Below are 16,751 nucleotides of genomic sequence, written 5' to 3'. Positions count from 1 at the left end.
CATTTAAATTCAAATTGGTAAGGGGGTGGTTGCCCACATATGTCAGTTAGCCCACATGTAAGATGGAGGAGGGATTTATTAGTGAGGGCATCACTATTTTCCAATGCCTCCCCCACAATTCCTCTTCACTCACTGCCCGAAATCTGGAAAATCTTGACTGGTCAATATGTCAAGCATTTTCGAATTAGGTTTGAACTATTTCTTACAAATGCAGATTCATATTCCAGTGAATCAAAGACAGATTTTATGCAGCCTCCTTTAGATCTTGGAGAGCATTCTGAAATTCCTCATTGTTGCGATCACATTCCAGGGCTCTCTGAAAGTATCCAATTGCTTCGGATTTCTTGCCATCCAATTGGTGCAAAAATCCCAATATGCCAAAGGCAACACTGTCTCTTGAATACTCGTTCAATCGATCTTCAGCAATTTCTTTCAGTTTTGCTTGGCATTTCACAAACTGGCTTCTTTTCACTCTGATTTTTAAGCAGTCTTTAAAATAAACAATAGCATTGGGCTGGGATCTCTTCACATACAGTTGGTACAATCCATAATTCCAAAGTAATAACTGTCTATTCAAATGGTTGCAGCTGTTGTTTCTGATCAGGTCCTCATACATGTCATCGATCTTGGAATATTCTTTACATTCCTGTAAAATTTCTGCCAGATCAAGCATTGCAAAAATAAGTGATGGTTTATGATCATAAGCTGTTTGAAAATGGTATTTGCAAAGTTCAATCAGTTTTTTCCTTTCCTCATAAGTGTTATATTTATAAGATGTTTTCTTCAGTGTAAACAGTTTCTTTTTGTAGCATAAACCGATCTGGTGGTGAAGGAGTCCAGAGTTTGGTTTTTCCATCAGTACCTTTTTCAACATCTCTAGGGATTGTTCAACAGATCCTTCCTTTCTTAAAGCTTTGGCCGCATATTGAATTAAATAGGGATCACCAGGAGAATTCAGGAGCACATCTTCTAACAATCTGTGAGATTCCTCTTCCTGTTTGAAATATTGTAGTCTTAGAGCCAGCGTGACCTTGAGAAAAGAATCCTTTGGGTTCAGTTCCAATGCCCGTTGTAATTGTTTCACTACTTTGCAGTGCTCAGGACACTGAGAGACTCCAATATTTCCTTTAAGTCGGAACAGAGAGGTTGCGTGAGCTGTATTCCACTCAATGTTATCAGGATCTGCTTCCAGAGCCTTCTCAATACACTCATTTGCCTCTTCATAATATTTCCAGCCAAATCTCAACAGGGACCAACCCTTCTCCCCGTATACTTCAGGGGTCATTGCTGTAAAGCGAGAGGCATCAGGGAACTGTTGGCAGATCCTCTCCAGCTTGTTGAGGTAGGCCTGAGCCTCTGCCACTTCTCCCACGTGGTAATAGACCCAGGCTGCGTTTCCGTAAGTGACGATGCTCCACTTTTCAACATTCGACTTGTGATCCTTCCTCAGAATCTCCTCAGCTTCCCACAAATTATCGAATGCCTCCTCATGTTTACCTCGTACGCAGTTGACAAAAGTAAGTAGATTGTAAGGCATGACTTTATATTGCACAATGTCAGCCTCAATTGTGTAATTTAATCGTTCCTGCAAATCATCCCACTCCACATCCTCTACTTGCAGGGTCCACGTGAAGTGACATTGTAGCTGAAGCAGTTTCTCTTTCAGGGACTCCCTTGCGGTGTCACTGTAAGAAACAGGTGGAAATATTTATTGTTTTTTTCTAATCATTCATGGGCATTTTCGACACAAATGCACTTTAACACCACAATCCCAGGTACCTCTATCATCCAGCCTTACATTCTCTTCAGCATTGGCACAAGAAGGGCTGAGGGAAAAACCTGAGGCCTCAAGCAGCTGAAACCAGCGTCTTCGAGGCCCTGGTGTAACACCACATGTGAAAGTTAATTTCTCCAACAGTAACAGTGTGTTTGTGCTGCCACAACCCACAGATTCTGAAAAAGGAGTGTTTCCAAAGAGCTACAGCAGATACTATTACTATCCCTGTTATTTACAATGAGAATCTCTCTTACCACATGATCTGAATAAAGGGAAGGCTTCTGTGTCTTCCACCTCTGTTCACTGATTAACTGCAAGCACAAAACTAGGTGAGTTAAGCTGCTCAAAGAGATTTTATACCCTCGATATCTTTTAGTTTTTTTCGGGTAACTTTTCAGAATTCTATTCAAGAGATGAAAACTGAAACAGCAGATTGCTTATAATTTACCCCAAAAGCAACAAAGCACATCACAATACAAAATATCAACTCCTCCTGGGATTATTTTTTTCTTTGTGTTATTTAGAACTGGCTGCATGCTTGCTTTTGCTGCATTGGAATAATAATGACTTCATAAAAGAATTAACTGTATGTTAATTGTTTTGGAATTACTATGAAAATTAAACAACTCTTATGGAATGTACAGTGCACCAAATAAAGACTCAGTGATTTTGTTTTAAAAAAGTATTCATTTTTGGAAGATGTGGCCATCGCTGGCTGGGCCAGCATTTATTGCCAATCCCTAGTTGTCCTTGAGAAGGTGATGGTGAGCTGCTTGTTGAACTGCTGGAGCCCACTTGCTGTGAGTTGTCTCACAACGCTATTAGAGAGGAAATTCCAGGATTTTGACCTAGCGCCAGTGAAGGAACGGCATATATTTCCAAGTCAGGATGGTGAGTGGCTTGGAGGGGAACCTGAAGATGGTGGTGTTCCCATGTAGCTACTGCCTTTGTCCTTCTGGTTGGAAATGGTCATGGGTTTGGAAGTGCAGTCTGAGAATCTTTGATGAATTTCTGCAGCGCATCTTGTGGATGATACACACTGCTGCTACTGATTGTCAGTGGTGGAGGGAGTGGATGCTTGTGGCTGTGGTGGCATTCCAAGCATGCTGCTTTATCCTGGATGGTATCAAGCTTCTTGAGTTTTCTTGGGTCTGTAGTCATCCAGGCAAGTAGAGAGTATGCCATCACACTCCTGACTTGTGCCTTGTAGATAGTGGACAGGCTTTGAGGAGTCGCAGGATGAGTTACTCAACGCTGTATTCCTAGCCTCTGACTGTTTCTTGTAGCCACTGTGTTTATGTGGTGAGTCCAGTTGAGTTTCTGAACATCCTCCTGACACAAATAGATAACACATTCTCAGCACACTCCTATGGTCTGGTGGGAAATATAATAGGAAGCAATGGAGCCCTTGTTTTGTGGTTTTGTCTGGCTCATGTCGGACAGTCTGTTTAGAAGCTCTCCTATCTGTTTGCTAATTCCTGGTTTGATCTTGAGCTCTACTTTAATGATGCTCAGGTACCCTTGAGTCAAAAAGCGGAATAACGAGTCTGCATCGTTACCATACAGAGGCAAACCTTTTCTGTTAATTAAACTAAACACCCAGAAAAACTCGTAATGTTAAAATATGAGTGACAGAGAATTCCTAAATTCCACTATTTAAAGAAAATAACATCAATTTATCTTCTTACTCTAAAAGAAAACATTAAACACAAAATGTAACTGGAAGTCAGAATGTCTTTGATCTGCTTCTTGTGAGTCCCATGAGTAAACATTTCAAGATCTTGGTGATAATTGCCAAGTTTTGCTAACTGGTTTGCCACTCCCATAAATCTTTGTAAGTTATGTACTGCCTTTACAGTAGGAGATATTTTACTGCCATTGTTTCTTGGGGATCTGATTTTATACTATCATTGTCATTGTAATATTCCAGAATTGAATAGAGTGCTTGGATGGGAAGCCATGTTGCCTGCTAACATTTCCACACTGCATGCATTGTATAGTCATGAACTTCTGTTACTTCTACATTGCTCATCATCCACAACAACAAATAACTCAGTTCAACCCTTGAGAATGTTGGTCATGTTCTATTGGATGATCACTGGAGAGGAAGCAGTTGCAAATTTGTTGAAGCAATACCTCCCACACGGAGTAGACGTTTCAGATTTTTCCCAAAATGAACCTGCCTGAATCCACTGTTGGCATTAGGTTAAGTAAAGATCTTGCTTTTACAGCATTTCGAAAAGTTCTCATCGCCAATAGATTTAGGGTGGATTTCTCCAACCACAGCCTTGTTGGGTTATCTAAGGTCTGCAGATGCTGGAGAACAGAGTTGAAATGTGTTCCTGATGAAGAGTTTATGCTTGAAAAGTTGACTTTCCTACTCCTCAGATGCTGCTTGGCCAGCTGTGCTTTTCCAGCACCACACTTTTTGACATATTCTGATAGAACCATCAGATTTTGGTACAATGACCATGCCCGAATACCAATCCTTTGACTTGCCACTTGCGAAATGACACCCATTTTGGACAACTTCTGTAATTATTTTTGCTTGCTTCTCATATTAAAGAATGAGGAATTTCCCTAGGTCTATACAGGTTTAGGCACATTATATTATAACCTAAGATTATATTCTGATAAACATTTGCTGAAATTTAGGAATATTTCAGAGTATTTGTTTCTGGAAGCTACATTTGCTCTCTGTGAACTCAGGGAAGGAGGTTCAGAGTGTAAAAAAAAAGTCTTTTTGCTCATCAAGAAATCCTGCTGATTATGGACAATGTATTCCTTTTCTGGAAAGCCACAAGGGCAGTTTTGGCATCTCTTTGATTTTTGGAGATGCTCCATCCACTTCATGAGATTAAATGAGAAGTGGGATTTCATGCATGATACAGGAACACTCAATCCAATATCATGTTTGAAATGAGTTTGATGACCACTAACCTCTATGGTCTGTGCCTTGTCAGGTTCAGATGAGTCAGCTATTACATTGCAGGCTATCATACACAGAAAAATCTCTCCCCACTTTGTCTGCTGTTTAAATTTAAGAATGAAAATTTGGGTTTAATGCATAAAAGAAGAAAAAGTCTCCAGTTTACCAATTTCCTTACATGTTTAACATCAATTTGATGGGTTACAACGAAGATTTAAAGAAGGCACTTCTCTCAATAACTCCCGACTTTTACTCCATTCTCTGTATGATCCTGTTACTTTTCCCAGTGTGGTTGTTGATACCCACTGGTATTGTAACCTTTGGATGGAATTTATTAAAGAAAATGGTGTTTGAAATTATAAACAGTGAGATACACTCTGTGAATGGCAAATTTTCAGAATTGGTTCAAGTATTTTTGAAAACAGTATCGTACACTTAACCTCACAACGGGTTTCTAATTTATTGCACTTGCAAATTAAATTTGCCACAGAAAATCAAATCTAATAGTTGACAGTGTAAGTGCAGTTTTAATAAAGTGAGAATTGGTATTGATTGCTCATTGTCTCATCAAGGAAGTGACCAGTTATAATTATTGGAGTCATGTTCCTTTGGGGAATGTTATTGGAGATTTCAAATATGTCAAACATTTCCTGTTACTATAAATGGTTCTCTTCTGTTTTTTTTTTATTCTCCTTTAAATCAATTGTTCTTTCTCTCTCTTTATATATCTCTCTAAATTTTATTTGGTATTGAATTCATCGACTCTCATTTCTCCTCTTCTCAGTTCTTCAAAGGTTTACAATTACATTATTGTGTTCATCGGTGCAAGGGTCCCAGACTCCACTCAACAATACATTGGGTTTCAGTCTGAAGAACAACAGTCACCACTTTGCTCCGTTGTCTAGTCAATTTAGCAGCCAAACAGCCACCGTTTCATCAATCTTGCTCTTTCAAATTTGCGAACAAATCTATGTGATTTGTAGCAAGCACCTATTAAAAGTCCATCTTTAAGTGCTCCTGTCCTTTAATCAATCAAGTTGGTCAGACATGTTTTCCTTTAATAAATCCATATTGTCTGTCGCTTATTGATATATTTTTCTGAGTGAAAATTATTATCTGTAAAGTTTCACAGACACTGAGGTTAGGCTGGCTGCTGGATCGTTGTGAAGTTTATCATTCTCTCCTTTTTTGGAACATTGCTGTGACATTTCTAATCCACCAGTTCTCTGGAGCCACTCTCCTGTGTAAGGTGAGTTGGAGGGTTCAGAAAGTGTCTCCACTGTCTCCAAGCTCACTTCCCTCATCAGCTTGATATGCAATCCATCCAGACCAGGTAACTCCAGAGCATTGTCAACTTTTAAACTTCATCTTTTATTGCACTGTTTTTATCAAGCTCAGCTTATCTGTTACCTTTTTTTCTGTTTGTACTGCTATTTATTCAATTAAATAAAAAACACAATTACATTTATATGAGGCATCTTTCATAGTGTCAGGTCACCACTGAGTGAAGTGCAGTCACTGGTATGACTATTGTAATGTGATCACCCTGAAACAATGGTTTTGATTAAAGCCCTTTATTCAGGATTGTTTTTACTTGCCGCTTGAAATAGCCAAGTGAGTTTTTGCAACTGTATTGTCTTCTAATGATAATGTAATTCTGTCTAGTCACAAGGTGGCACTGTTTATCAACTTCATGAACAGGTAACTATAACAGACAGAGAACAAAAGGAAAGTTTTCTGAAAAAACTCTTTACGGCACTATGGTAGTGTACCTATCTCTGGCCAGAAGGTCCAGGCTCAAGTCCTAAACATGTATCATAATGTCTCTGAACAGGTTGTGTGAAAATATCTAAAAGGGAATGATGGTGACCTGAGCACAAGTCATAGGTCACAGATTCCCTATGGTCTGGAAGCCCATTGAGTCCATACCAACCCTCTGAAGGGCATCCCATGCTGACCCAGCCCCCTACCCTACCCCCATAACCCCACATGTACCATTATTAATCCACCTAGCCTACACAATCCAGGACACGATGGACAATTTAGCATGGCCAAACCACCTAACCTGCACATCTTTGTGCTGTGGAAGGAAACCCAGACACACATGAGCAGTGTGCAAACTCCACACAGGCAGTCTCACAGGGATAGAGTCAAATCCAGGTCCCTGGCTCTGTGAGGCAGCCCCCCACTGGGGCACCATCCCACCTGTCATATCGGACATAAAGCAATAACTCTGTTTCTCTCTGAACAGATGCTGCCAGACCTGCTGAGTTTCTTCTAACTGTTGTTTGTTTCAGATTTCCAGCATCCACAGTATTTTGCTTTTATATGTCTGTTATAAATTGGTTTAATCAATCATCATCTAAGTGAAGGAAAAATTGAAACTCAGTTTGCAAATAATGTTAAAGCAGAAGAATAATTTATTGAAAAAAAAAGTGAATTTAATGAATTGGTAATCAGTGCATTAAGTGTCCCCTCTAAACTAACAAATTAACTGTTTGCAAATGGACTCATGATTAAAAAATGGCTTTAGGCAGAGATAATCAAATACTGTTTATTATGTCTTTCTGTATTTGATGCTTTTTCTGAAAAAGTGAAACTGAGTATAAAACAGTTTTTCCCATTTTATGAATATTTATTTTATCCAGTGAATAAAGAGTTTATCCTTGTTTAATTCCCATTTGAGGAAATGTATCTGGTGAAAAACTTGAACATATAAGCAGAGTCAATCAGCAGCCCAAGTTCACCTTACAAGATTAGATTCCCTTCAGCCCAACAAGGCCACACCGAACCTCCAAAGAGCAACCAACCCAGACCAATGCACCTAACATTATGTACAATTTAGCATGGCCGATTCGCCTGACCTGCACATCTTTGCATTTTGGGAGGAAACCAGAGCACCCAGAGAAAACTCACACAGAGACAGGGAGAATGTGCAAACTCCACACACACAGTCACCCGAGGCAGGGATCAAACCCGGGTGTGTGGCGGCTGTGAGGCAGCAGTGCTAACCACTGAGCCACCGTACCGCCCCATGGGTGGCAATCATTGCGGTAAGTATGGGGTTCAGGAGACACAAATGTCTAAGACAGGTAGTCGCATATGCTTACTATGTTTATGAAGAAGCAGTAGTTTAGGTATGAGTAGTTTAGATGTGGAATGTATGAGCTAAACAGGCAAGAAAAGGATCCAATCAATAAGAGTTCAAGGTGGTTCACAGATCCCAGAGAGGAATGGATGTTTGGCATTTAGAGTTAATCTCAGTGGTCTGTGATAGTGGTATCCTACTTTCTAGCCAAAGTGGGAAAGAGCTGTTCCCAGGTTTTCCTCCACTTCCCCAGTCTATTTTCCATCTGAAGAAGAAGGCAAGCAATGGACTATCCCCAGTCTCCAACCATTCCTTACCTTACTCTGAGTTGAATCTTTTCTTTTTGTTGATTAAATGCAGTTTGTGTTGAGTTTTCTGGAGGGAGTTTTTCTAATTGTATCCCTGGTGCCCACACCATCTTTAAAAGGCCCTATGCATCGAGATGAAAGCTGGTATGCCAAAGTTGCCATGATGGGTCAAGGGACAGATTGGGAACATACTGGGAAAGACAAAGGTGGCACTATGATTCTCTGACAGGGATCTGGGGGCTCTGGTTAAGCCGGTGGTGAGAAAGTGGGTCAGCCTCTTCCTGGAGGAGCAGCAGATAAGGCAATACCACCAGTCACCACCCGATCAGTGCCTTCCCCAGAATGTGGACAAACAGCCAGCAGTGCTGTAAAAAAGGCCAATGACCTCCTTGCTGTCTCACCCTCACTCTATCTCTGTTACTGCACCCACCTCCCAGCAAGGCTCATGCTCTGTCATTCTCGCATTTACCTGTAACATCTTCTCTCACCCACCCCTAACTCTCACACCTCTAACCCTGCATGTCCTCATTATCTCAGGAAACCTCACCACTTAGCAAACACCCTGCACCAGGACTATGACATCCATGTTCGCCCCAATGTTCTCAATCTCTTCCTCTTTCTCGGTCCAACCCATCCATGCCGACCAGATATCCCAACCCAATCTAGTCCCACCTGCCAGCACCTGGCCCATATCCCTCCAAACCCTTCCTATTCATATACCCATCCAAATGCCTCTTAAATGTTGCAATCGTACCAGCCTCCACCACTTCCTCTGGCAGCTCATTCCATAGACGCACCACCCCCTGTGTAAAAAGGATGCCCCTTAGGTCTCTTTTATATCTTTCCCCTCTCACCCTAAACCTATGCCCAATAGTTCTGGACTCCCCTACCCCCGGGGAAAAGACTTTGTCTATTTACCCTATCCATGCCCCTCATAATTTTACAAACCTCTGTAAGGTCAGCCCTCAGCCTCCAACGCTCCAGGGAAAATAGCCCCAGCCTGTTCAGCCTCTCCCTATAGCTCAAATCCTCCAACCCTGGCAATATCCTTGTAAACCTTTTCTGAACCCTTTCAAGATTCACAACATCCTTCCAATAGTATCCAATCTTTCTTCATATTCTGTCCTGTCATCCCAGGAATCAGTCGAGTGAACCTTCACTGGACTCCCTCCCTTGCTCGGACTAGGAAACCAAAACTGCCCACAATAGTCAAGGTGTGGCCTCACCAAGACCCTGTATAACAAGGGGCATAATTTTAAGGTGAAAGGCAGGAGGTTTAGAGAGGACCTGAGGAAAAGTTTTGTTTTTCACCCAGAGGTTGTTGAGAATCTGGAATACACTGACTAAGAGGACAGTTGATTTGGGAAACCTCACAGCTTTTAAAAGATGTGTAGATGAACACTTGAAATGGCACAACATTCAAGGATATGGGGCAAGTGCTGGAGAGTGGCATTAGCATAGATAGGGAGGTATGGACTCATTGGGCCAAGGGGCCTCTTCTGTGCTTCATGACTCTCCAACACTCCTGCAGTGTCAGGAAAGAGTGAGAATAAGATTCAAGAACGAGATAGTTGGCAAATCAGGCATCGCATCTACAGGAAAGAGTTGACAAGCACAAATCTCAGCAAAGTTTCACTATTACCAGATTAGGTTGAGTCAGCACGCCACCTACACTTTCAGAGAAACTTGTGCAATTAATGAAGGTGATAATACATTTGTAAATAAGGACAATTTTCTTATTCTATTTGTAAATAGGTTATAATTTATCTAAATTGTTCTATTTAGGGAAAGGGGAATGTGTTTTGTGCTGTAGATATACTGACTAATATATTGCTAAATATGCAAATAGTTTGTTATACATAATCACAGGAATGACACAAGTTACCATATGGTGCGTTCATTAGAACTGATGACGGTAAATAAAGAACTCTTCTAGATTTCTACTGTTCTTCAATAATCATCATTTTGTTTACTAATCACTGTCATCATGTTTGGTACATTTGTTTTAAGAGTCAAAAATACAACATTAACCATGATCTTTTCGGTTTCAGTCACTGAAATGAGTTAATATCATTAGTGCAAAAGTTGTTCACTCCCAAAATTATGGTTACAATTACTATTGCCTGAACAAATAGAGAATGACAGAGTACATGAATGGCAAAGTGACACTGATGAATGGTCAGGATATTATACTGGGCTAGGGGTCGCCAGCGTCAGGCTCATATAGGGATCCTGAGTTCATACTACGGGTCATGGGACAGATTTAGCAATGTTTCTGGTTCTAATTGAGAATTGCCTGAATGCGTCCTCACCATCAGATTAAAATTGCAGGTGGACATGGTTTTTACTAACCAGAGAGCCAGTAGCATTGAAATCTCATTGAGTGAGCTGAGCAATATGGAGCCAGGTTGGGTCTCAGAGACTGAGAGGGCACCTTAACATGGAGCAAAGTCAAAGATATAAAAGCAGAGAGGCCGAGCAATCCGGGTCCTCCTGGAGGCCCATTGGGATTTGTAGGTAACCTTCTCTGCTCTGTCCCTCACTTTAGCACATGGACCTCCAGTTCCAATTGGCTCCATGGACAATTGTACAAGGAGGCTACCTCCAGGATGTTGCTGGCCTCCCCACACAGTGAGCGGAAATGGAGGAGGGATGCTCTGTTGCTTTTTATAATGGGGAGAAGCCTGGGAAACCTCTGTACATAGGACCTTTTCTTATTTACACTGGCTGCCCATTTCTGTCTGGTGGAATGGGTCTGCCAGCTAATCTTAAAACTATTTATCTCAAAACCACACACCAAAAATGGGAATCAATTTCCCGGAATCAATTTCCCAGAAACATCAGAGATATATTTTCCTATGCAGACTCCTTTAGTTCACTGAGAGCACTTTGAAATTCTTCATTGTCACAATCGCACTCCAGGGCTCGCTGAAAGAATTCAATGGCTTTGGATTTCTTGCCATCCAGTTGATGTAATAGTCCCAATATACCAAAGGCGACACTGTCTCTTGAATATTCATTCAATCGTTCTTCAGCAATTTCTTTCAGTTTTGCTCGACAGTGAATATCCATTTTGCTCTTCACCTTGAGATTCAGGCATTCCTTGAAGTGATAAATGGCTCTCTGTAAGAATCCGTTCCTTTTTAACTGGTGCAATCCATATTTCCAATGAATTAACTGTCTGTTTATACGGTTGCAATCTTTATTTCTGAGCTGGTTTTCGTAGATCTCATCAGCTTTGGAATAATCTTTGCATTCTGCAAAGAGTTCTGCCAGATCAAGGATTGCAGTTACAAGTGAGGGTTTATGATCATAGGCTGTTTGGAAATGATATTTGCAAAGTTCAATCAGTTTTTTCCTTTCCTCATAAGCATTATATTTATAAGGTGTTTTCTTCAGTGTAAACAGTTTCTTTTTGTAGCATAAACCGATCTGGTGGTGAAGGAGCCCAGAGTTTGGTCTTAACATCAGTGCCTTTTTCAACATCTCTAAGGATTGTTCAACAGATCCTTCCTCTCTTAAAGCTTTGGCCGCATATTGAATTAAATAGGGATCATCAGGAGAATTCAGGAGCACATCTTCTAACAATCTGTGAGATTCCTCTTCCTGTTTGAAATATTGTAGTCTTAGAGCCAGCGTGACCTTGAGAAGAGAGTCCTTTGGGTTCAGTTCCAATGCCCGTTGTAACTGCTTCACTACTTTGCAGTGCTCAGGACACTGAGGGTCTCCAATATTTTCTTTAAGTCGGAACAGAGAGGTTGCGTGAGCTGTATTCCACTCAATGTTATCAGGATCTGCTTCCAGAGCCTTCTCAATACACTCATTTGCCTCTTCATAATATTTCCAGCCAAATCTCAACAGGGACCAACCCTTCTCCCCGTATACTTCAGGGGTCATTGCTGTAAAGCGAGAGGCATCAGGGAACTGTTGGCAGATCCTCTCCAGCTTGTTGAGGTAGGCCTGAGCCTCTGCCACTTCTCCCACGTGGTAATAGACCCAGGCTGCGTTTCCGTAGGTGATGATGCTCCACTTTTCAACATTCGACTTGTGATCCTTCCTCAGAATCTCCTCAGCTTCCCACAAATTATCGAATGCCTCCTCATGTTTACCTCGTACGCAGTTGACAAAAGTAAGTAGATTGTAAGGCATGACTTTATATTGCACAATGTCAGCCTCAATTGTGTAATGTATTCGTTCCTGCAAATCATCCCACTCCACATCCTCTACTTGCAGGGTCCACGTGAAGTGACATTGTAGCTGAAGCAGTTTCTCTTTCAGGGAATCCCTTGCGGTGTCACTGTAAGAAACAGGTGGAAAGGTTTATTGGTTTTATTAAACATTTGGCGCTTGTGAAATAATTGCAGGCCAGCTAACAGAGAAAACCTGAATAGCTGATTATAGCTCAAAAGTATTTCACAGCATGAATAATAATCAGAAACTGAAGCCAAATATGATACAAAAAGTCCAACTGACCTGTGAAGCTTGTGCTGTGCTGTGCTGTTTTGTAAGGTCTCACAGACAGTTTGGTCAGTATACCTTTAAGAGATTTGCTCATGATATTATCACAGCATCATAGCAGGTAGCCTGAGAATAATAAGATCTCAGAATCCATTTTACCTCGGATTACTTGAAGCATGTCACCCTACTGGATGCATATTGCTCTATTCTCATCTAATATTTAAATATCAGTCCTGTTCATTATGATCTTGTGCAATCTTTGTGCCTATAAGTTAACTGAAAGAAAATCTGCTGGATTCTTCAATACCACAATATTTGCACCTAATGGGATAACATAAGCATTGCCACCTCAGATCAAAGATCCTGCTGGAGGATCCACTTAGACCCATTCCCCTATCACTCAACATTTCCCCTGATTAATGCACCTAACCTACATATCCCACAACACTATGGGCAATTTAGCATGGCCAATTCACCTGACTTGCAAATCTTTGGATTGTGGGAGGAAACTGGAGCACCCGGAGGAAACTCACACAGGCACGGGGAGAAGGTGCAAACTCCACAGTCAGTCATCCGAGGCAGGAATCGAATCTGGGTCCCTGGCGCTGTGAGGCAGCAGTGCTAACCACTGAGCCACTAGAGTCTTGCATTGGCATTCGAGGAGAGAGACCAGAATTGCACACAATATTCCAGAAGGCCTAATCAATGTCCTGTACAGGTACAACTTGATCTCCCAACTCCTATACTCAGTGTGCTGTCCATTAAAGGAAAGCATACCAAACACCTTCTTCACTCTCCTATCTACCTGTGACTCCACTTTCAAGGAACCATAGAGTTATACAGCATGGAAACAGACCCTTCAGTCCAACCAGTCCATACTGAACATAGTTCCAAACTAAACTAGTCCCACCTGCCTGCTCCTGGCCCATTTACCTCCAAATCTTTCCTATTCATGCACATATCCAAATGTCTTTTAAATGTTGTAATTTTACCTGTAGCCACTTCCTCAGGAAGTTCATTGCACACATCACCCCATGTAAAATATTTGCCCCTTATGTATTTTTTAGATCTCTCTCTTCTCTTCTTAAAGGAGTAATCCCTAGTCTTGAAATCCCTATCCTAGGGAAAAGGCAACTACTATTAACTCTATCTATACACCTCGTTATTTTATAAACTTTTATAAGACCGCCTCTCAATGTCCTATTCTCCAGTGAAAAAAGTCCCAGACTATCCAGCCTTTCTTTATAACTTCAAACCTTTATAATCTCCAACACCCTGATAAATCTCTTCTGAACCCTCTCCAGCTTAGTAATATTCTTCCTATAACTGGGCGACAAGAACTGGACATCGTATTCTTGAATATGTCTCACCAATGTCCTGTACAATCTCAACATGACTTCTCAACTCCTATACTCAAAGGACTGAACAATGAAGGCAGGTTCCTATCTGTCAGCCTGGACTCCCTGATTGGGGCTATTAACCTGATCCAATCAGGGAACTCATATTCTATGAGGTCCATCAGGCTGAGCTCGCTACAATCACTACATCCCTCCCCTACTGAGTCTGAGGATATAGGCCAGTTCTGTTATTTTTTTGTAGCTCCTCCTGGGGTGCTTGAGCACTAGGTCAGGTTTCTCCAACTCTGCCTCTGATACAGGCAGCATGTAACACAAACAAGCTTGCCTGTTGCACCAGAGACATCTTGGAAGAAATTCTGATTGGAGATGCTGGTGCTGGACTTGGGTGTACAAAGTTAACAATTGTAAGACACAGAATTTATAGCAAAATAAATTCTGTGATAAATTCTGTGTCTTACAATTGTGACTTCCACAACCACCTGATGAAGGAGCGACGTTCCAAAAGCTAATGCTTCCGATTAAACCTGTTGGACTATAACCTGGTGTTGTGTAATTTTTAACTTTGGAAGAAATTCAGTCTCCTCTCTCGGCATCAAGGTGACGACATCTGCCATGTCCATCCCGGATTCTGAGGTATTTTCAACAACTGACAGAAAGAGAGAACCCACGAGGTCTGGAACAGTCGGAAAAGCGGTCAAAGAGTAAGTTTGCAAGTTTGCAAGCTTTCATATGGTCCACATACTAGTTCAGGACCATCATGGCACCTGACCTTGCATTGGCCTTACCTCCACCCCATGCAGGGGCATTCCTGTGGTTTCTATAAAACAATTTAATCCCCCAAAGTAAACAATCTCTCTCACTTAGCAGAGTCTTGCATCCAGCATTGGTATTCCAGATGCTATTCAGCCTCACATCCCCTGGCCCGGGAAGATCAGATTTAACCTGGTGTAGAGTCTTCTCCCCATTAATAACCCTGCTGGAGCTAGCCCTGGAATTGCATGAGGTGTGGTCCAATAATCAAATAGGAACTGGGACAGTTTGGTATTTAGCGAAGCTGCAAGCAGTTTCTTTAAGCTTGCCTTTAAAGTTTGGATTGCTCTTTCTGCCAGACCATTGGACGGTAGATAATATGGAACTGTCCTCACATGCCAAATGCCATTCAGCTTTAGGAAATACTCAAATTTCTTGTTGTTAAATGATGTTACCTGTCTGTTACCTGTGACCAACACTTCTGGGAGTCAGTGTATTGCAAATGATTTGTGCAGTTTTTCTATCATCACCTCCATGTTTGATAAATGAACTCTATGCACATCCAGCCATTTTGATTGGGTGCCCACAACGACTAAGAACATGGAGCCCATGAAAGCACCTGCATAGTCAATGAGTACAGGGTTTACCCAGCCATTCCCATGAAGGTTGGGTACTGCTGACAGTAATTTGTGTCCTCATTGGCAGTCTCGGCATTAGTGTACCAATGCATCCAATCCTGGCTACCAGACATGACTACTCGCCAATGTCTTCAATTTTGGAAACTTCTGGATGACCCTGGTGGAGTTCAGCCAGTATAGACCAGTATAGATCCTCATGTGAGGTAAACCTAAAGTACAGTTTTTCCAAAACATCTATCCACAACAGCATCGCAGAATGCTGGAATTGTTACAGTGCAGAGGAAGGCCACTCAGTCTATCACTCCCCAAAAACCATTCTGTTTACTCCTGTCCGTAACTCTGCACATTTAAAAGTAATCATCAAATTCCCTTTTGAATGCCTCAGTTGAACCTGCCTTCATCACAATCACAATTTGGACAGTCCACATCTTTATCACTGAGGAGAAAGTGAGGACTGCACATGCTGAAGATCAGAGCCCAGAGAGTGGTGCTGGAAAAGCACAGTAGGTCAGGCAGCATCCGAGGAGCAGGAGAGTCGACGTTTCGGGCATCAGGAATCCTGATGAAAAGCTTATGCCGGAAACATGACTCACCTGCTCCTCGGATGCTGCCTGACCTGCTGTGCTTTTCCAGCGCCACACTCAACATCCTTATCACATGCTGAATGAAAATGTGTTTCCTCACCACGTTTGCCTCTTTCACTATTTACCTTAACAGTAAGTTGGTTGACACCAACGATCTGATGATGATGGCCAACCGCATATTAAGTCACATTTTAAAAATTAAAATTAAAATTCTAACTTGTTTAACTCGAGTTCTCATTTCCAATACAATCCTTTTTCATTAGAAGTTTTTCCTTACTTGGGAATTATTGGTTATTTCTTACTCCTTGATCAAAAACATTTATGAGAGATATTGCTGTTGGTGAGCATGTTCCTGGATGTTAGCAAGTGTAGCCTTTCCTTCAAACTGCACCTTCGTATTTCTGATCCTTTCACAAGTGGGAACATTTGCTCCATATCTAAACCATGGTTTTGAATACTTCAAATATATCTAGAACATAGAACATAGAACAGTACAGCACAGAACAGGCCCTTCAGCCCACGATGTTGTACTGACCATTGATCCTCATGTAAGGTAAACCTAATGTACGAACCCTCACATTTCTGTGACCATATGCATGTCCAGCAGTGTCTTAAATATCCCCAATGACCTAGCTTCCACAACTGCTGCTGGCAGCGTATTCCATGCTCTCACAACTCTCTGCGTAAAGAATCCACCTCTGACATCTCCTCTATACTTTCCACCAATCAGCTTAAAACTATGACCCCTCGTGTTAATAGTTTCTGCCCTGGGAAAAAGTTTCTGGCTATCAACTCATTATCTTGTACACTGGCAGTTACCTTTACTCAGGACAATCACTCTTACTCTCCATGATAATATAT

At 41.5% G+C, this 16,751-nt stretch overlaps 2 protein-coding genes across 2 annotated transcripts; both read right to left on the bottom strand.

Moving 5' to 3' along the window:
• Positions 1 to 244: 244 nt before the first annotated feature.
• Positions 245 to 8,212, bottom strand: LOC122561376 (interferon-induced protein with tetratricopeptide repeats 1-like). The gene is made up of 2 exons (XM_043713139.1): positions 8,112 to 8,212; positions 245 to 1,685 (listed from the first exon to the last, which is right to left on the bottom strand). The coding sequence occupies exons 1-2, from the start codon at positions 8,210 to 8,212 to the stop codon at positions 245 to 247; spliced, it is 1,542 nt and encodes a 513-aa protein (XP_043569074.1).
• Positions 8,213 to 9,898: 1,686 nt separating this feature from the next.
• Positions 9,899 to 15,419, bottom strand: LOC122561375 (interferon-induced protein with tetratricopeptide repeats 5-like). The gene is made up of 3 exons (XM_043713138.1): positions 15,316 to 15,419; positions 12,576 to 12,638; positions 9,899 to 12,399 (listed from the first exon to the last, which is right to left on the bottom strand). The coding sequence occupies exons 1-3, from the start codon at positions 15,417 to 15,419 to the stop codon at positions 10,959 to 10,961; spliced, it is 1,608 nt and encodes a 535-aa protein (XP_043569073.1). The 3' UTR covers positions 9,899 to 10,958.
• Positions 15,420 to 16,751: the final 1,332 nt, after the last annotated feature.

This window comes from Chiloscyllium plagiosum, chromosome 22 (assembly GCF_004010195.1).
Source record: "Chiloscyllium plagiosum isolate BGI_BamShark_2017 chromosome 22, ASM401019v2, whole genome shotgun sequence".
NCBI classification, from domain to species: domain Eukaryota; kingdom Metazoa; phylum Chordata; class Chondrichthyes; order Orectolobiformes; family Hemiscylliidae; genus Chiloscyllium; species Chiloscyllium plagiosum.
This window is presented reverse-complemented; position numbering and strand designations above follow the sequence as displayed.